This window comes from Typopeltis vanoorti, chromosome 20 (genome assembly GCF_054136105.1).
Source record: "Typopeltis vanoorti isolate ZY-2024b chromosome 20, IOZ_Tvanoo_1.0, whole genome shotgun sequence".
In the NCBI taxonomy this organism is placed as follows: domain Eukaryota; kingdom Metazoa; phylum Arthropoda; class Arachnida; order Uropygi; family Thelyphonidae; genus Typopeltis; species Typopeltis vanoorti.
This window is the reverse complement of record NC_143568.1, coordinates 53,853,196-53,874,513: the sequence shown is the minus strand read 5'-3', so window position 1 is coordinate 53,874,513 and position 21,318 is coordinate 53,853,196. Positions and strand designations below refer to the sequence as shown.

The following is a 21,318-nucleotide window of genomic DNA, read 5'->3' as shown; positions in this document are numbered from 1 at the left end:
ATGAAGGATTAAACTAAATTTATTATACAGCAAACAGATGGTTGCAGTCAAACTACAAGATGGGACCATCACCAGAGATAGATATACTATAGCAAAAAGAATTGAAGAATTCTACTCAATATTTTACCAGGATGATGAATTAAATGAAGATGACAACTACAACACAGCTGAAGTACCATATATTCTACCAGAAGAAGTTATGCAGAGCATCCAAAGCTTCCAAAATGGGAAAGCTGCAGGTGAGGATGGAGTTATAGCTGAACTTCTAAAAACAGGCAGAGAAATAATCTACGAACTCTTAGCAAAACTATTTACTTTATGCCTGAAGAAAAATGATGTACCAACAACATGGAAGAAGGCTACCCTAATTCTGATACATAAAAAAAGGTGAGATAGAAGACTTGACGAACTACCGACCTATCAGTCTACAAAGTGTTTACAAAAGTCTTAGCTAATAGACTTTGTGCGACTCTGGACCTAGCACAACCAAAAGAACAGGCAGGCTTTCGAAGGGACTTTAGTACAGTGGACCATATTCAAGTTGTACAGCAGATTATTGAATGGTGTAATGAATATCAATTACCACTATGTCTTGGTTTTATTGACTATGAGAAAGCCTTTGATTCACTTAAAACTTGTGCAATACTTAAAGCATTACGAAACGAACAAGTGGAGGAACTCTACATCAGAACCATGAAATCAGCATACACCAACCACAGCAGCAATTCATTTCAGTGGAAACATCTCTACTGTGGGAATAGGAATACAGAAAGGTATAAGACAGGGTGACACAATATCTCCAAAATTACTCACAGCGTGCCTAGAAGAAATATTCAAAACAGCAGACCTAAAGAAGACCAAAGTTATGTTCAATAGTTATGTCCCACCAGAAATAATAAAAATCAATAATGAGGAAATTAAGCAAGTAGATCATTACATATACTTAGGACAATAGGTATCGATGGAACAAAATATCATGCATGAAATTAAAAGGTGTGCAATGCTTGGGTGGAAAGCATTTGGAAAATTACATTAGTATTCAAAAGCCAACTACCATTATGCCTGAAGAGAAAGGTTTTTAACCAGTGTATTCTTCCTATACTGACATATGGCTATGAAACATGGACACTGAATGCAAAGGAAATTCAAAAATTAAGAACAACACAATTTAGTATGGAAAGAAGTATGCTTGGTATCGCAAGATTGGATCACAAAAGGAATACATGGATAAGAAATCAAACCAAAGTTTCTGACATCATAGGAAGAGTGAAACATCTGAAGTGGCAATGGGCTGGGCATATTGCCCAAAGACAAGATCAGCGATGGACAAAAGAAGTACTGGACTGGATTCCACGAGAGGAAAAACGTCCACGACGCTGACCTAAATCACGGTGGATTGATAATATCATCAGATTTGCAGGGGTGACATGGAAAAGGAGAGCCATGGACAGAGAGTGTTGGAGTAATCTTGGAAAGGCCTTCATCCAGCAGTGGATTGATAATGGCTGATGATGATGATGATGATATATACATTGTTGGAACATCCTACCTAGCTGATTCCAATTATGTTGGTTTGTTCAACTTATTCTTATCTCTTTAAATTCCGTCTTTCTTCAATAGTTGTTGATTGATGCTTATCTGAATATAAAGAAATTTATATTATACTGCACCACCTTATATTCAGATTAGTCTAAATAATATAGAAGAATCAATCATCAACTATATTTATATTATCACTTTATTTTCAGACCGAGGTTGTAAATAGCATTCAAGGTTTCCACAAATGTCCGATTAATTTTATGAGTGGTGCAATGAAAGAAAATCAGGCAAACACCAAGTTTAACTCAACAAAAGAAAACATTTAATGTGGAATGGTACAATATAAACATATAAGTATAACTATCTGCAGAAAGTTATCCAATTAAATATTTACAAGAATTCATGTTCAGATATTAATAACTTCTAGGTTAGGTTTGTGGATTATGACTAATGTTGACATTTCTTAATTCTAAAGCTTTAGTATTTCTTTCACATAGTTCTCTGTATCCAATTGGATGAATCATATCATAAATATATTAACTCAGTTTAAAGTATTCTGAATAATTACAATCTATTAACTATCAAACATTCATTTTTCAGCTCTTTATGCTCAGTCAATCAGGTTGAGATTAGTTCTTAAAAGTTAAAGCTTCCAAACAACTGATCTTATGACAGGCTACACTATATTCTTTCTCAGTCAGTTAACACTTAATGGAACAACATAACACTTATTGTTTCGAGGGGAAAGTACTTCAGTACATCTAACTTCTGACCATTGATTGACATAACACCACAGCTAAGGTCAAAATATATCTGACGGAATTAACTGATATTGCTTTACAAGTTATGGAAAGGATAACTCTTACCTTTCTCTTTACACAGTAGCCAACGCTCTCAGCACGAGCTAACTAAAACAAACTCCATTTCTTCATTAGTAGTCAATCAAATCCCATCAGTAGAATTCCATAAAATTACCTTTACTTATAGAAGTAACAAAAAAAATATATATATATTACGGTTCACATAAGGTACATTTAAATTTATACACACAGTTTCTTATAATAAATTTCACAGAATAAAGTAAGTAAAATGAATGTCATTTTTATATAGAGTCTTTTTATTACTATTACATATTGTAAGATTAGATAATTAATTAATAACAAACAAAACTCAAAGCATTTATATGAATAATATATTACAAGCAAGAGACTAACAACAAAAATAATATTTACAAGTCTTGCTTATGACATAGTGGATTATGTTAAATACGAATGAAGTATTATAATATACAGAATATCTTCATTCACAATTTAACAATATATAATGATCATATATATATATATGATCATATATATATGTGTGTATGTTAAAGATACCAAGAAATTTTATACTTGGTTTTAATCCTTATCCCAAGTAAGCAAAAACAAAGTTTTGCATGTGAAATATATTAACATCTGAGCTACTGGTATATAGAGGCTAATGACTTCATATCACTTCCCTTGGTATGTATCCCATAATGCAAAGCACCCCCCATCCACTCTCAGGCGTGTATAATGTAATGCATAATAGGAAGGGCCACCACCCAGACCAGTTTCAACCTTTATTGAGGTCTCTTCAGTGGGAGCCAGACCTGGGAGAGAGATACCAAAGTTGAAGTAATGCAGAAGTCATATATATCTCATATACAAGTAGACAAAAGGTGCTTGACCTTCTTAATAAAATTCTTTGGATGAGAATTAACATTAAAGATATACATTAGGGGGTGCTTAAGGGTCAAAGCTGTATAACTGAGAGGAGACCTCCACATAGCCTTTAAAGGAATGCGGAGAACCGATCAGGGCTTCTGACCTAATGTCCAATCCTCACCTTCTCGTGGTGCACCCTGTTGGGTATCTACTTTGATACTGAACGAACGAGGATGGGCTGGCAATTTGGGATTTAGCCGACCAAATTGTATTCTTATTGGTTAAACCAAAATAAAAAATGATGGTACAACATGACAAAATTTCATGCCGGCTGGGGCGTCACCCGGTTAAACAAGGCCCCCGTTGTTTTCGCCAGGGAACCAGGGTGAACAGCGAAAAGTCAGCTACTGGAACAAATCTGAAAACAAACCCCAACTCAACATCACCAGAGTTAAAGATCGGTACTATCAATGTAAGAAGCCTGAATGGCAAAGAAAGGGAGCTAGCTGAGGAATTAGATAAGTACCAGATCGACATAATAGGGGTGACTGAAACAAAAAAGACCAAAACTGGTGAGATCTTTCTGAGCAATAAATACAAAATGTTATATTCAGGCAATAACAATCAAGGAAAAGAAGGAGTAGCCATAGTATTCAACACAAAATACGAGGCTAATCTTCTTGAATGGCAGTCAGTCTCAAGTAGAGTAATGTGGGCAAATATGAGAATGGGGAACTGGACAATGAGACTTATTTGTGCCTATGGTCCCACAGAAGGTTCTACTAAGGTAGAAGTGGAGGAATTTTTTGATGCTTTAGAAAAAGCAACTGACACAATGAAAAAGGAAAAGTTGGTCCTTGTTGGGGATCTAAATAGTAGAGTAGGAAATGATTGTGAGACATACAAAAATATTTTGGGAAAATTTGGAGAAAAGAGCAAAGCTAATAATAATGGCAAATATCTGTTGGATTTCTGCTCAGGACATGGACTGGTTATTACTAACACCATGTTCCAACATAAAAATGTGCACAAATTCACATGGAGAGAAGAGGCTAGGAATAAGAAAAGTCTCATTGACTATGTTATTGTTGATAGTGATGTTTTCTCCCTGGTGCAGGACACCAGAGTGTACAGAGGATTTGAAATTGGAAGTGATCACTATTTAGTCTTGAGCAGGATAAAATTGAATTTTATATTGAAAAGAATAACATGTAAGAAAGTTTTAAAGCGAATAAAAGTTGAGCAGCTCTCAGATGTAAACTGTAGACTAAAATACAGAAATATTATTGAAAAGAAAATGAAAGAGTTTGAGAACAGGAATCAAACCTTGGAGATTCAGTGGCAAACTCTGAAGGAAACATTGATTGATTCTGCCAGAGAGGCATGTGGTGAGGTTGTGTGCAAAGATAAAAAAATCAGAACTCCCTGGTGGACACAGGAAGTTAAAGAGGCAGTGAAGGAAAAGAAGAAAGCATATCAAAAGTTCCTGGCAAATAAGTCAGCTTTTACTCTTACAGAATACAGAGACAAATGTAAGAAAGCTAAACAGTGTGTAAAACTAGCTAAACAAAAGTCATGGGAGGACTTTGGCAAGAATATAGAAAATAAATATCAAGAAGGTGGCAAAATATTCTGGAGGTTGTTGAAGAAGCTTAGGAATGGAGGAAAGAGTGCTGTAAAAGGAATTAGAGATGGTAAAGGTGAAATGAAAACAGGAGAAAAAGATATCCTTGAAGTATGGAGTAATTACTTTGAAAAACTGCTAAATGAAACAAGCAGTGATGACAGCACAGTGATAAAAAACACTGACCAGGCATGCAGTCAGGAATACATATCCATACTTGAAGTAGAAAAAGCCATCAAAGGCTTGAAATGTGGAAAGGCAGCAGGAGTAGATGATATTCGACCAGAAATGCTGAAGTATGGTGGTATAAGAGTCTTACAGTGGCTGCACTGCATAGTTCAAAAAGCCTGGACAGAGGCACGAACTCCCGATGACTGGAGTAGAGCTTTAATAGTACCCATATATAAAAAGGGAAATAAAACTGAATGTGAGAATTACAGAGGTATTTCCCTACTGAGTGTTCCTGGCAAGATCTATGCAAGTATACTTGAGAAACGGTTGAGAAGAATTGTGGAAGAAAAGCTTGGTGAAGAACAAGCTGGATTCAGGCCAAATAGAGGCTGTCAGGATCAGATCTTCACTTTACGACAAATAGTCGAGAAAGCATGGGAATATAACAAAGATCTGTATTTAAGTTTTGTCGATTTGGAAAAGGCATATGACAAGGAGCCAAGAGAGAAGCTATTCAATACGCTGCAGTTATATGGTGTCAATGGGGCATTATATCAAGCAATACTTAGTCTTTATTTGGATTGCAAGTCAGCAGTTAGAATTGAAGGAAGTACAGGAAGATGGTTTAATGTTAAATCTGGTGTGAGACAAGGATGTACATTATCCCCTCTGTTATTCATTATCTATATGGATCACATTATGAAGGAATGTGGTATTAAACCTGATATCAAAATTGGAGATGTTAATGTCAGCTCTTTGCTTTATGCGGATGATGTTATACTTCTAAATAAATCCGCTACAAGTCTGCAAGATTCTCTGACTAAATTGAATAGCTGTTGTAATAGATATGGTATGAAGGTCAGCAATAAAAAGACAAAGACAATGAAAATAGGCAGAATCATTGAAAATGTCAACTGTGTTGTGAATGGAGAACCTGTGGAACAAGTAAAACATTTCAGCTACTTAGGCACAATTTTTACTGAAGATGGTAAACTAAATATAGAAATAGACAACAGAATCAGCAAAGCTGGTATCGTGGGAAGTCAATTGAATAAATTCATATGGAATAAGAAAGAAATTAGTCGGAACACTAAATTAGCTGTATACAAGACTGTGTTCAAACCAATTTTAACTTATGGATCTGAGAGCTGGGTCAGAAGTAAAACACTTGACCAAAGACTAGAGACCGCAGATATGAGAGTCCTGAGAAAGATTAGAGGCGTGAACAGATGGCATCAATGGCAATATCATATTAAAAATGAGGATATTAGGAAAGAACTTGACATTGTCAGCATCCAGGAATGCGTTAGCAGAGCTAATCTCAGATGGTATGGTCACTTAAATAGAATGGGAGAGGAAAGATTAGCAAAACAAGTGTTCTCTGCCAGGTTGGCAGGAAAACGACCCAGAGGAAGACCAAGATATAGGTGGATTGATATGGTACAAAGTGCCTTAGACGATAGAAATATAAGATCTGATAATGTTGGAGTCTTGACAAGTAACAGACTGATTTGGAGGAAAATTGTAGATAGGAAGTTAGTAATGATGTAATTTTTTCATGTAGTACTGTCATATCCTGTACACCCCTTGAGGGTACATGGCAGGAATTTGATGATGATGATGATTAATATACGTCAAGTAACATAAATAATATATGTTAAAGATACCAAGAAATTTTATACTTGGTTTTAATCCTCATCCCAAGTAAGCAAAAACAAAGTTTTGTGCGTGAAGTAGCTCAGACATGAATATATTTCACGTGCAAAACTTTGTTTTGCTTACTTGGGATGAGGATTAAAACCAAGTATAAAATTTCTTGGTTTCTTTAACGTATATTACACCCAAGGTAAAAAACTTTCTACATCTTTCTCTCATCCAGAGATTCATCTCTCATCCATCTTCAGCTCCCACTGAAGAGACCTCAATAAAGGTCGAAACCGGTCTGGGTAGTGGTCCTCCCATTATGCATTGCATTATACAAGCCTGAAAGGGGTGTGCTTTGCATTATGGGATACATACTAAGGCAAGTGATATGAAGTCATTAGCCTCTATATACAAGTAGCTCAGATGTGAATATATTTCACGTACAAAACTTTGTTTTTGCTTACTTGGGATAAGGATTAAAACCAAGTATAAAATTTCTTGGTATCTTTAATGTATATTACACCCAAGGTAAAAAACTTTCTACATATATATATATATATATATATATATATATATATATATATATATATATATAGCATAGTTTTTATGGTAATAAAGCTGCCCATGCTTTCTAACTTAAGGCTAAAATAAATTTTAATTGATTCATTTTTTATATTAAAAACACATACCTGGGTAAGTGTTTTTTGAAGAAAGATATAATGTGATATTTGGTGCCACTTTATCGAGTTGAAAACGCATAATTTGAAAAAATGTTGAGAATCAAGAACAAATGAGTGAGCATTGAAATGTATCTGGAAACATGAATAGAAGCAATAATAAACATGAATCAAAACTATGGATTTTTAAAGAATTAATAAAGAAAATAAACATCAAAAGGGAACATCGAAACTTGCAATGTATACAAAGCCAGTAATTATTTTAATAATGAATATGATCAGATATGCAAAAATTGCAAAACTAAGAGTTTCATGTGAAGCCATAGAATATTTTATTTTGTTCTCACAAATCATTATAAATTTATAAAATGCTTCATTAGTTCTTTTCAAGAAGTAGTAAATTTTTTTTCAATTAAGTAAAAAATTTTTCTTTTTTTCAATTTCAACTACTTTTATGGAGATTTATTTTGTGTGTGCTTTGCAAGTTATTAATAATAATTCATTTTGTTAAATTAGGTAGACCAACCATGTTAGAAATAATTATTTAAATTTCTTTTTTATATACTGTCTTCGATGTTTATACTGTCTTATGTAGCAATTAATTGATTTTATATTCAGTGATTGTAGAATTTCTTCATTTGTTTTTTGGTCCCATTTGGTATCCAGCTGTTTTTCTGAGAAATTTCATTTCTGCTGTTTGGATTCGTTTTTCATCTTTCCTTTTTAAGGTCCATGTTTCTCTTCGTATAGTAAACTTGGTTTTAACAAGACATTATACAGTCTGATTCTAGTGTGTTTTGTAGTAGGGTTGGCTTAAATGAATTACTTTAATTTCTTGATGTTTTGACCTTCATATGAAGGTCATCATCTGGAGTATACACATATGTATACAAAGACATGCTATATTACATTTCAAACAGTATGCTAAAGTGACAATGGTTTCATGAACCATTATTCCACTGGCCTGACCTCTAGTGAAGAAAAAAAAACTACATCAAAGCTGTATCCTATTTATAACATCATTAGAGAATAAATTCATATATATACTTTTAATACAGCAAAATTGATGGTCTAATCAATAATTTCAAGCTAAAATCCTAGATTACTACAGTACTAGTCAATTAACTCTTAGACCAAAAGGTTAAGTTGTTAGAATATGTGCTATCCATATTCTTGGGATTTTTGATAACCATTATTGTTAAGATTACAATAGTTGATAAGAATTTCACAGACCTCTTTAAATTTAAATTTAAAATTGCACTCATACCATGTTTTAATGTGATATAAAACAACAGGTGCCTTTCCAGTCGGTTGTATGTAGAGTACTCAGGGCATGATCAGAAAGGCCAGATTTACCATAGTTATTAAATTTAATGTGTCATTTATGTTCCTTTTTTTTTTTTTTTCGGATAGGAATTGTGCTTCCTGTTTCACTTATATAGGACAAATTACAGGTGCAGTGAATATACTCTAGGGTGAGACAATGGAGGAAATGGATTCTTAGATGAGTTGAATAAGGTCATTAATTTTGCAGGAGGTTGAAAGGTGGCATTAATGTTGTATTTCTGTAGTATTCTGTTTATTTTATCTGATATCCCTTTAATGTATGGAATGGCTACAATTTTATTGTAATCTATTTTATTTTTGGTTTTTAAGTGGAGTCTGGCAAAGAATTCTGTTGATAATATTTTTGCTGTAGTCATTTTCAGGAAGGTATTGCTAGTAACTTTTAATTCATGTTTAGGTGCTTGCTCACTGGAGCAAATTTTTAAAGCCCTGTTTTTTAGTGTGTTAACAACACCTAGTTTTTGTGTTGGGTGGTGGTAAGAGTTTATATGCATATATTAGCCACTATGTATAGGCTTACGGTAAACAGTGAAGGAAACACTGACAGAAGGAAGACGTGTGACAAGAGTATCAAGAAAAGAAAGTGTGTTTTGATTTTCATTTTCAGTTGTGAATTATGTGTTTATGTTGTTTCTTTAGGTGGAAAGGACTGAGGAAAGTGTCTGTCTGGCATCCATGGGATCAGATAACGAAAACATCATCAACGTATCTAAGCCAGACTTTGGGTTTTAAAGTAAAGAATCTAGAGAATCTATTTGCTCAAAAGCTTCTATATAAAAGTTATCAATTGGGAGAATAATGGTGAGCCTATGCCTTCTTTGGCAGATAAAAAGTATTTTGCCACACAAAATAGCCAGAACGTAGTACATGAGTGGCAAAGTGTGTGTGTGTGTGTGTGTGTGTAGGGTAGAGTTTGTCCTGTAAAAGAAGAATTGTCATTGATTGGGACATTTGTGAAATGGGATAGAAATGTCAAAACTGACTAATACATCACTTTTTTCAAGTGTGATGGCCTTAATTTTGTTTACAAAGTGTTTGCGTTTGATACACTTGTCACACGTCTTCCCTCTAGCTGTCTTTCCTTCACTCTTTACCTTAAACCTACACATACTTGCCAATATATACACACTTATATCACCACCAACACAAAATTCAGGTGTCATTAACACACTAAAAAACGAGCAAGCACTTAAAAATGAATTAAACATTATCAGCAATACCTTCCTAAAAAATTATTACACAAAAATCCTCTCAACAAAATTCTTCAAAATAAACTAGATTACAATAAAACTGTATCCATTCCATACATTAAAGCAATATCATTTAAAATGCCACCTTTAAACCTCCTGCAAAATTAAAATTAAAGACCTTATCCAACTCATCCAAGGATTCACTTCCTCCACTGGTTCTCTCTCTCTGTGGTATACCGTATTCATTGCACCTGTAATTTGCCTTATACAGGTGCAACAGGATGCAAAATTCTTATCGCCCCCCCCCCTAAAAAAAGGAACATAAACTGCACATTAAATTTAATAACTATGGTAAATCTGGCTCCTTCTGATCAAGCCCTGAATACTCTACATAGACTTAACTGGAAAAGCACCTGTTGTTTACATAACACCAAAACATGGCATGAGTGTAAATTTAAAGAGATCTGTGAAATTCTTATCAACCATCCCAATCTTAACAATAATCATCATCAAATTCCTGTCATGTACCCTCAAGGTGTGTACAGGATATGATAGTACTAAATGAAAAATTTGCATCATTATTAATTCCTATCTACAATTTTCCTCCAAATCAGTCTGTCACCTGTCAAGACTCCAACATTACCAGATCTTATATTTCTCTCTTCTAAGGCACTTTTTACCATATCAGTCCATCTATATTTTGGTCTTCCTCTCGGTCTTTTTCCTGCCAACCTGGCAGATAATACTTGTTTTGCTAATCATTTCTCTCCCATTCTGTATAAGTGACCATACTACCTGAGATTAGCTCTGCTAACACATTCCTGGATGCTGACAATGTCAAGTTCTTCCTAATATCCTTGGTTTTAATATGATATTGCCATTGATGCCATCTGTTCACGCCTCTAATCTTTCTCAGGACTCTCATATCTGCGGTCTCTAGTCGTTGGTCAAGTGTTTTACTTCTGACCCAGCTCTCAGATCCATAAGTTAAAACTGGCTTGAACACTGTCTTGTATACAGCTAATTTAGTGTTCTGACTAATTTCTTTCTTATTCCATATGAATTTATTCAATTGACTTCCCACCATACCAGCTTTGCTGATTCTGTTGTCTATTTCTATATTTAATTTACCATCTTCAGTAAAAATCGTGCCTAAGTAGCTGAAATGTTTTACTTGTTCCACAGCTTCTCCATTCACAACACAGTTGACATTTTCAATGATTCTGCCTATTTTCATTGTCTTTGTCTTTTTATTGCTGACCGTCATACCATATCTATTACAACAGCTATTCAATTTAGTCAGAGAATCTTGCAGACTTGTAGTGGATTTATTTAGAAGTATAACAAGCATAAAGCAAAGAGCTGACATTAACATCTCCAATTTTGATATCAGGTTTAATACCACATTCCTTCATAATGTGATCCATATAGATAATGAATAACAGAGGGGATAATGTACATCCTTGTCTCACACCAGATTTAACATTAAACCATCTTCCTGTACTTCCTTCAATTCTAACTGCTGACTTACAACTCAAATAAAGACTAAGTAATAAGAATTTGGTCAGCTAAATCCCAAATTGGCAGCTCTTGCTAGTTCATTCAGTATCCAGGTAGATACTTAACAGGGTGCATCACAAGAAAGTGAGGATTGGACATTAGGTCAGAAGCTTTGGTCGGTTCTCTGCATTCCTTTAAAGGCTATTTGGAAGTCTCCTCTCAGTTATACAGCTTTGACCTTTAAGCACCTCTCTTAACAATAATGGGTCTAAAAATTCCAAGAATATGGATGGCACATATTCTACTCACATAACTTTTGGTTTAAGAGTTAATTATAATTAGGACTGTAGTAATTTAGGATCTTAGATATAAATTATTGATTAGGCCACCGATTTTTCTGTATTAACCTTCCTACTGGCTGAGGTAGATGAAATATCCAGCCCACCATAGCATTCTGCATGGATCAAAACTTCATCGGCATTGTACCTTTCATCATGCACCTCCCCCCACTGTTAATCCCTTTACGACTATTTAAAGCCATTCCTGGATTACCTGTTAGTGCCTGACTAACAGTGTGTGTCACCTGTCTTTACACACACTGTTTTACTTGGAATTTTCTTTACTGTCCTAAAATATTTGACTTTTTTGCCTCTAAAATGATTTATTGTGTTTTTTCCCAAAAATTGAAACGAATTTCACATGTGCGAAATTAATCAATCCTGAAATGATCAACGATCAGCCTTTGCAATGAATCTATTTAGTAGTAGCAAATTTGCTGTGTTATAAATTTATTCTTCAAATCACTGCAACAGAACAGTTGCACTGGTTGTTCCAATATAGAAACAACTTTTTTTCGTGAATTTTCAGATGTTTGCATTGAACATATTTATATTTTTAAATAATATTTATTGATATAAATATGACCTTTTGCTTTCTTTCCTAGCAAAATACCGTTATATGGATTATCATATTTCAGTTCTAGAAACAAATTTTTTTTTTTGTTTTGTTTTATGAACAACAAACGATGTTATATTGCATAACTCGGTTTCCGATTGTGAATCTTTTTAGTATCGAAAATTTATATCCAATGATGTTTTAGCTGGGATTCTTTGCCTTTTTTTTTTTTTTTTTTTTTGTAGGATGCACATTACTATAATATCCAACATATAAACACCATAGATATGTTGAAAATATAATATGAAGGATATCATATACAGAATGATTCAAAATTTATGCTCATTTTGAAGATTTGCTAATGCTTATCCCCCCCCCCCCCCATCCTTATCCTCTCCTGGAATTCAATTACATAACCACTCTAAATTTCTACAGGTTCGAAAACGTAATCTATTATTTCATTTGACCGTTTCGACAAAAGAATATTGTTGTACCCTGAAGCTTCTAATTCTGTACTATTTCTTTGCAATCTAAAACCAGCTGTTCTACTGTCTGTTGAAATGATTTAAAATTTTAGAAATACTATGCTATATTTTCACAACATAAAATTGTTTATATGCATACCACACACACAAAAAAAAAAAGATCAGTAGTATTATTTTAGTTTCTTTTTCTTAAAATCTAAATATTTTTACTTCTACTTATGCTTCTAGTTGCTATTTCTGAAGTAATCTACATCTTAGAAATACTTGTAGTAATCCTCTTAGCTGAAGGGAAAGGTAAAGGCTTAGATTACTCTCAGTGCTATTGAGGAAGAAAATTGAGAACGCCTAGCTAGAAGGGACACTAAAGTTCCTCAAGCTATAGTGTCGAAAACGAAACACGACAAGAATGTCGTGTTTCGTTTTCAATTGTTGATTAGTAGACATCCTAACATAGAAAAAAAATACAGACATTTCTTTTACAGGCTGATGCAGCATTTATGCAGAAATAAGTTCTTAATTTATAATGTTCAGTTCATTTTTATTATCGAAAAATTATAAATTATTTCATATAATTATCTTGAAAAAGAGGACTTGAATTATTTTAAAAGAAAAGGAGCATATACTTCACATAATCTTATTTTTTGGGAAGGGCAGGAAGGTTATATTGAAGACTTATTCAATTTGCAGATATTTCAGAGAATTTATTTTATAAATCGTTCGCAACACAACTGTTATCAACGTAAATCACTTGGGGAACATGCCCATTCATTTTAGTGTAAATAGTAGCAAAAGTTTAGCTACTTCAACAAAGCCACGTATCTAAACTAGAAGAAAATGTCGTTATATCTGCTGATGTTAGAACTCTTACATAAATAATTTTTCTGGCATGAATTATCTATCAGCTATAATGTAATCAATCTACAGAGTTTTGCCCTCTTGTATTCTACCATCTTATGTGCAGTGATTTCTTCTTTGTACTACAAGAAAAAAAATCAGATACCACAAGAAAAATATGGAGTATTTTCTTTTTTTCATTGGGTGAATTTACAATGTTCTCACTTTGTGTTTTGAAAAGAAAGTACAAATGATTTTTTTTTCTTACTATTTTTGCGATTATAACATCTGATACAATTACAAGAGTGGCATTTTACCATTTTCCTCCCACACGAGAAAAAGAAATATGACGATAATATTGTTGATTTTGTCGAACTTTTGTAATGGAAATTTTTAGTACAAAACTTCGTAATTTATATATATATATATATATATATAAAAGCAATTATAAAATTGGAGCATAATATCTGAAATAGCAGAAAATATATACATATCAATTTAAATCATAACCATTAATTTTATTTTGTAATGACCAGTTATACAGGGAAACCAAGAAGGTGAGAGTGCAAAGAACAGTAGATTACAATATAAAGAAAAAAATTTAGTGATATGTTTAAAGAATTTCGTTATTCTCTATAAAGCAAAGTTGCTCAAGCAGGTCCTTCAGGAAATCTGTGAAGTATTTTTCGAATCATGATTTTGAACAAAAATATAACATAATCTCGAACGTCGGCAGCCTGTTTTTTTAAATAATATTTCAAATAATTATCGTGAATTAATTTCTTCAAGAAAAAAGAAAATGTTTTGTGGAGTAAGTGACTAGAAAAAATTAGCAAAAAAATTAAAAATTAAATTGTTTCTGTAAGGAACGCAATATTTAAGTGAAGAAATTAGGCAAGGATCTTTATTTTGTCCAGGCATTAAAATTGTATTGTATAATAAAAAGAGAAAATAAAAATAATTTCTATATTTTTAGTTTGTCCAATATAACTAAAATTCAGTTATCCAGCATAGATCAAGGAACTGCATTTCTTGTTATAGGTAACTGAGTCACAGCTATGAGCCTGAGATAATCTGATTAAGTGCTTTCTTCAGCATGAGGGATTATCCCACCATCTAATGGACATGCTGACTGAATTGCACTTATCCATGCTCTTTCAACAGATAGCATGCATCGTTTCCAGATTTAGCTGGACGTCTATAGATGTCCTAGCCGGTTGGAAGGTTAAATTATTTATAATGAGGTCGTATGTTATTTCTTTTTGTTATATCAATTGCTTTAATATCATTTTTGTTCTAACAAAAAGAAATAACATACAAGGATATAAGAATAAAAGAACATATGTTACCTTCTGAACTCTGCTACTAGTATGTTCTTTCTTGTGGTTATATCAGTTTACTTTAATATCATTTTTGTCTAGGTGTTTATCAGAACTTTCCAGACCCCCCTCCCTTGTATATGAATTTGTTCTCTCATGATGTTATAAATAGGACATAGCTTTGTAGTTTTTCTTTTTTTCACTAGAGGTCAGGCCAGTAGAATAACAGTTGATCGATTCATTGTCACTCTGGCACACTGTTTGAAATATAATATAGCATGTCTTTATATATGTGTGCATGTGTGGATGACCCTAATACGAAGGTTCACACATTGGGAAATTAACGTAATCATTCCTAACACGGTTGTAGTCTTCTCCATAATTTACCAAAATGAATGCTGATCAGTGTGTAACACTAAAAGAAAGGATCCTTAATAATGATGATGACTGTGTGCATAAAGCTTTCTGGAATGAGAGTGTCATGTACAGCACGACCATAGAATGTTTTTTTACCTTTTTTTCACTTTGGTGCTATAAATATGGTATGATCTTGTTATGTTGCATGTTATATGAAAAACTGAAGAATTGTTCTTTCTCTGTAATTGGGAACAAAAACAAGTCTCAAAATAATACATAAATAGCAGAGAGTAGGTCAAAATTTTATGGGTGTGAAAATATACACTCGGTGTATACTTCTGTTTATTGTCATCATCAAATTTCTGATATGATCCCTCAGTGTACAGTATAATTATGCTGTTCACCCCCCCCTCGCAAGAGTACTACATGAAAGGGTTACATGATTACTAACTTCCTATCAACAATTTTCCTCCAAATAAGTCTATTATCTGTCAAGATTCCAATATTATCTAATCTTATATTTTTGTCTTTTAAAGTGCTTTTTACTGTATCAATTCATCCATTAGGATGGTCTGAAAAGTTCTCGGCCTCGACCATACATAGCAACACTATTCTCAAGATTTTTCTTTTTCTAAGTTGATACATCGTCATAAGCATCTATGTGAAATTGCAAGTCATTCTATCAAGTAGTTTGTTTTATACAGCTGTCTGAAGTAAAAGTGTTGTCTGTATCTCTTGAAATGGATAAAATTGAGTATATCATGCGGTTATAAAATTCTTTGTAAAAGAAGGTTTAATGCCAAAAGAAATTCGTTTGAAGTTCGTAAAAGTTTATGGGCACTCTTCTCCTTCATTTTCGACAATTAAGAAATAGGCTGCCAAGTTTAAACTTAGCTGTAGCAGCCTTGAAGATGATTCACGTGAAGGATATCCAAAAAAGTGTAACAACACTAGAAATCATTGATCAAGTGCATGATATAGTATTGGATGACTGGTGAGTCAAAGTGTGAGAAATTGCTGAGACTATAGGTATTTCAAAAGAATGTGTAGGATATATGTTGCATGAAGAATTGCAAATGAAAAAGCTTTGCGCAAGATTGGTGCTCACGGCAGATTAAAAACGTACTCGCATGAAAATCTCTGAATAGTTCTTGGAATGTTTTAACAAGAACAAAACTGATTTTGTGTGTCAATTTATTATTATGGATGAGACTTGGATTCACCATTACATGCTAGAATCCAAACATCAGTCAAAACAGTGGACAGAAGCCAGTTGTACAGTGCCAAAGAAGACAAAGTCTGTTCCATTAGCAGGAAAGGTTATGCCATCAGTGTTTTGGGATGCTAAAGGCATTTTGTTTATTAATTATCTTGAAAAGGGTAAAACAGTAACCAGGGAATATTATTCAGATCTTTTAATCAGACTAGACGAAAAAATTCGTGAGAAAAGAACTGGTTTGCAGAAGAAAAAAATCATCTTTCATCAGGACAATGCACCTGCCCACAAAGGTGTTTTGGCAATGGGAAAATTAAGAGATCTGCACTAAGAATTGTTGGGACACCCATCCTATTCCCCAGATTTGGCTCCCTCTGACTTCTGTCTCTTCCTCGCTGGTCAGCATTTTCTTCAAATCAAGAATGGGATAATGGAACTGGAGCATCGCTGGAATAAATGTATTAGTCTTAAGGGAGATTATTGAAAAATAAAAATCATTTTGAAATTATGAATTTGTTTTTTCATTGTTAAGCCGAGAACTTTTCAGGCCACCCTCATATAAGCAATATGTAATTTTTATACTGTTTTTATAACTTTTACGTTTAGTGTGAAAGGTGTTATTTGCTTGAATACACAGAGAAATAGCAAATACGGTTTAAAAATACATTAATTCAGAATGTCATATAATGATGATTTGTTGATTTTTTTATGCTAAGTAATTATTCTTCATTAATAATCAATGTATTGAAATTTATTGAAATTAACATCTGTATTTAATTTTTAATGGCTTGTGAAAAAAAATTATATAGGGACAGGCTGCCCCCACGACCTGCTGGACAACGAACAGAACCTGATAATACTTCAGGGGTAAGATTATTTTCAAAATTCTTCATTTTTGGTTATTTTAAAAATTCATCATCATCATCATCATCAAATTCCTGACATGTACCCTCAAGGGGTGTACAGGATATGATAGTACTACATGAAAAATTTACATCACTACTAACTTCCTATCTACAATTTTCCTCCAAATCAAATTGATACTTGTCAAGACTCCAACATTATCAGATCTCACATTTCTATTATCTAAGGCACTTTGTACTGTATCAATCCACCTATATCTTGGTCTTCCTCTGGTTCGTTTTCCTGCCCACCTGGCAGAGAACACTTGTTTTGCTAATCTTTTCTCGCCCATTGTGTTAAAGTGACCATACCACCTGAGATTAGCTCTGCTAATGCATTCCTGGATGCTGACAATGTCTAGTTCTTTCCTAATATCCTCGTTTTTAATATGATATTGCCATTGATGCCATCTGTTTATGCCTCTAATCTTTCTCGAGACTCTCATATCAGCGGTCTCTAGTCTTTGGTCAAGTGTTTTACTTCTAACCCAGCTCTCAGATCCATAAGTTAAAACTGGTTTGAACAGTGTCTTGTATACAGCTAATTTTGTTCTGACTAATTTCTCTCTTATTCCATATGAATTAATTCAATTGATTCCAACCATACCAACTTTGTTGATTCTGTTGTTCATTTCCATATTTAATTTACCATCTTCACTAAAAATCGTGCCTAAGTAGCTGAAATGTTTTACTTGTTCCACAGGTTCTCCATTCACAATGCAGTTGATATTTTCAGCAATTCTACCTATTTTCATTGTCTTTGTCTTTTTATTGCTGACCATCATACCATATCTATTACAACAGTTATTCAATTTAGTCAGGGAATCTTGCAAACTTGTAGCGGATTTATTTAGAAGTATAACATTGTCCACATAAAGCAAAGAGCTGACATTAACATATCCAATTATATCTGATGTCATGTTTAATACCACTTTCCTTCATAATGTGATCCATATAGATAATGAATAACAGAGGGGATAATGTACATCCTTGTCTTACACCAGATTTAACGTTAAATGATCTTCCTGTACTTCCTTCAATTCTAACTGCTGGCTTGCAACTCAAATAAAGACTAAGTGTTGTTTGATATAATGCCCAATTGACACCATATAACTGTAGCCTATTGAATAGCTTCTCTCTTGGCACCTTGTCTATGCCTTTTCCAGATCGACAAAACTTAAATAGAGATCTTTGTTATATTCCCATGCTTTGTCAACTATTTGTCGTAAAGTGAAGATCTTATGCTGACAGTTTCTATTTGGCCTGAATCCAGTTTGTTCTTCACCAAGCTTTTCTTCCATAATTCTTCTCAACTGTTTCTCAAGTATACTGGCATAAATCTTGCCAGAAAAACTCAATAGGGAAATACCTCTGTAATTCTCACATGCAGTTTTATTTCCCTTTTTTATATATGGGTATTATGAGAGCTCTACTCCAATCATTGGGAATTCGTCCCTCTGTCCAGGCTTTCTGAACTAAGCAGTGCAGCCACTGTAAGACTCTTATACCACCATACTTCAACATTTCTGGTCAAATATCATCTACATTTCATTTGCTGCCTTTCCACATTTCAAGGCTTTGATGGCTTTTTCTTACTTCAAGTATGGATATGTTTCCATTTAGGAATTTTTCGAAGTAATTATTCCATACTTCAAGGATATCTTTTTCTCCTGTTTTCATGTCACCTTTATCATCTCTGACTCCTTTTACAGCAAGCTTTCCTCCATTTCTAAGCTCCTTCAACATCCTCCAGCACATCTTGCCACCTTCTTGATATTTATTTTCTATGTTCTTGTCAAAGTACTCCCATGACTTGTGTTTAGCTAGTTTTACACAGTGTTTAGCTTTCTTACATTTGTCTGTGTATTCTCTAAGAGCACAAGCTGACTTATTTGCCAGTAACTTTTGATATACTTTCTTATTTTCCTTCACTGCCTCTTTAACTTCCTGTGTCCACCATGGAGTTCTGATTTTTCTATCCTTGCAGACAACCTCACCACATGCCTCTCTGGATGAATTAATCAGGGTTTTCTTCAAGGCTTGCCACTAATCCCCAAGGTTTGGTTCCTGTTCTCAAACTCTTTAATTTTTTTTTCAATAATCTTTGTGTATTTTAGTCTACAGTTCACATCTGAGAGCTGCTCAACTTTTATTCGCTTTAAAACTTTCTTACATGTTATTCTTTTCAATATGAAATTCAATTTTATCTTGCTCAAGACTAGAGTGTACAGAGGATTTGAAATTGGAAGTGATCACTATTTCAAATCCTCTGTACACTCTGGTCTCCTGCACCAGGTAGAAAACATCACTATCAATAATAACATAGTCAATGAGACTTTTCTTATTCCTTGCCTCTTCTCTCTATGTGAATTTGTGCACATTTTTATGTTGTAACATGGTGTTAGTAATAACTAGTCCATGTCCTGAGCAGAAATCCAACAGGTATTTGCTATTATTATTAGCTTTGCTCTTTTCTTCAAATTTTTCCAAAATAGTTTTGTATGTCTCACAATCATTTCCTACTCTGCTATTTAGATCCCCAAGAAGGACCAACTTTTCCTTTTTCATTGTGTCAGTTGCTTTCTCTAAAGCATCAAAAAATTCCTTCACTACCTTAGTAGAACCTTCTGTGGGACCATAGGCACAAATAACTCTCATTGTCCAATTCCCAGTTCTGATATTTGCCCACATCACTCTACTTGAGACTGCCTGCCATTCAAGAAGATTAGCCTCGTATTTAGTGTTGAATACTATGGCTACCCCTTCTTTTCCTTGATTGTCATTGCCTGAATATAACATTTTGTATTTATTGCTCAGAAAGATCTTACCAGTTTTGTCTTTTTTGTTTCAATCATACCTATTATGCCGATCTGGTACTTATCTAAATCATCAGCTAGCTCCATTTCTTTGACATTCAGGCTTTTTATGTTGATAGTACCGATCTTTAACTCTGGTGATATTGAGTTGGGGTGTACTTTCAGATTTTTTCCAGTAGCTGACTTTTTGCTGTTCGCCCAGGTTCTCTGGTGAAAAAAAGGGGTCCTTGTTTACTCGGGCGACACCCTAGCCGGCATGAAATTTTGTCATGTTGTACCATCATTTTGTATACTAGTTTAAGCCAATAAAAATACAGTTTGGTCGGCTAAATCTTAAATTGCCAGCCCATTCTTGTTTGTTCAGTATCCAGATACCCAACATAGTGCGCCATGAGAAAGTGAGGATTGGACATTAGGTCAGAAACCGTCGGTTCTCTGCATTCCTTTAAAGGCTATGTGGAGGTCTCCTCTCAATTATACAGCTTTGACCCTTAAGCACCCCAAGTTTAAAAATTAGACTAGCTTAATGTTTGTTTTACAGTTAAGTTTGGTTAAATGATTTCAAAGTAAGTTATAAACATTTCTTGATCTGACCCTTTTACCAATTCATTCCTTTTACCAATTCATTTCTCAAGTGAAATGAACCAGTTTGCATTGATCATGTAAACCGGCATCTATAATTCAATTATTTTCTTCTGATTTATCATACAAATACCTGCTATTCCTATACATATACCTGCTTATGAGATCATTCAGTACTTGCTTTGGATTAAGATTACTATTACCACTGTTGAATGTGATATATATGCAGGTGACTGTTAATTTTTAGGGAAAGACAACATATACTATTATATTATTAAAAAAAATTTAATTAACACTTCCTTTATTTTGGTAATGTTACATTACTATCTTCAGGGAACATAAAAAAATAATGATATGTGCACGCAGGCACTGACACTGAACAAATATGGCTGAACAACTCAAGTCGTTTCTAGAGTCCTAAAAAGTGCCACCTAGTGGGCTAAATTAGGTAGTAGTCTTGGCTGATGTTCTAAGAATGCAAGCTTCCCATATTTGGGGCAATCTCATGCATCCAAATTTGTTCAGGTTTGGGGAGT

At 33.8% G+C, this 21,318-nt stretch overlaps 1 protein-coding gene across 1 annotated transcript in view; it reads left to right on the top strand.

Annotated features, from left to right (window-relative positions):
• Nucleotides 1-21,318, top strand: part of LOC150095442 (E3 ubiquitin-protein ligase RNF185-like) — a 98,225-nt gene that overhangs the window by 30,836 nt on the left and 46,071 nt on the right. Inside the window, exon 4 of the mRNA XM_090410761.1 lies at nt 17,292-17,349. Within this exon, the coding sequence (XP_090266887.1) occupies nt 17,292-17,349 (58 nt within the window). The remainder of the gene's footprint in view (nt 1-17,291; nt 17,350-21,318) is intronic.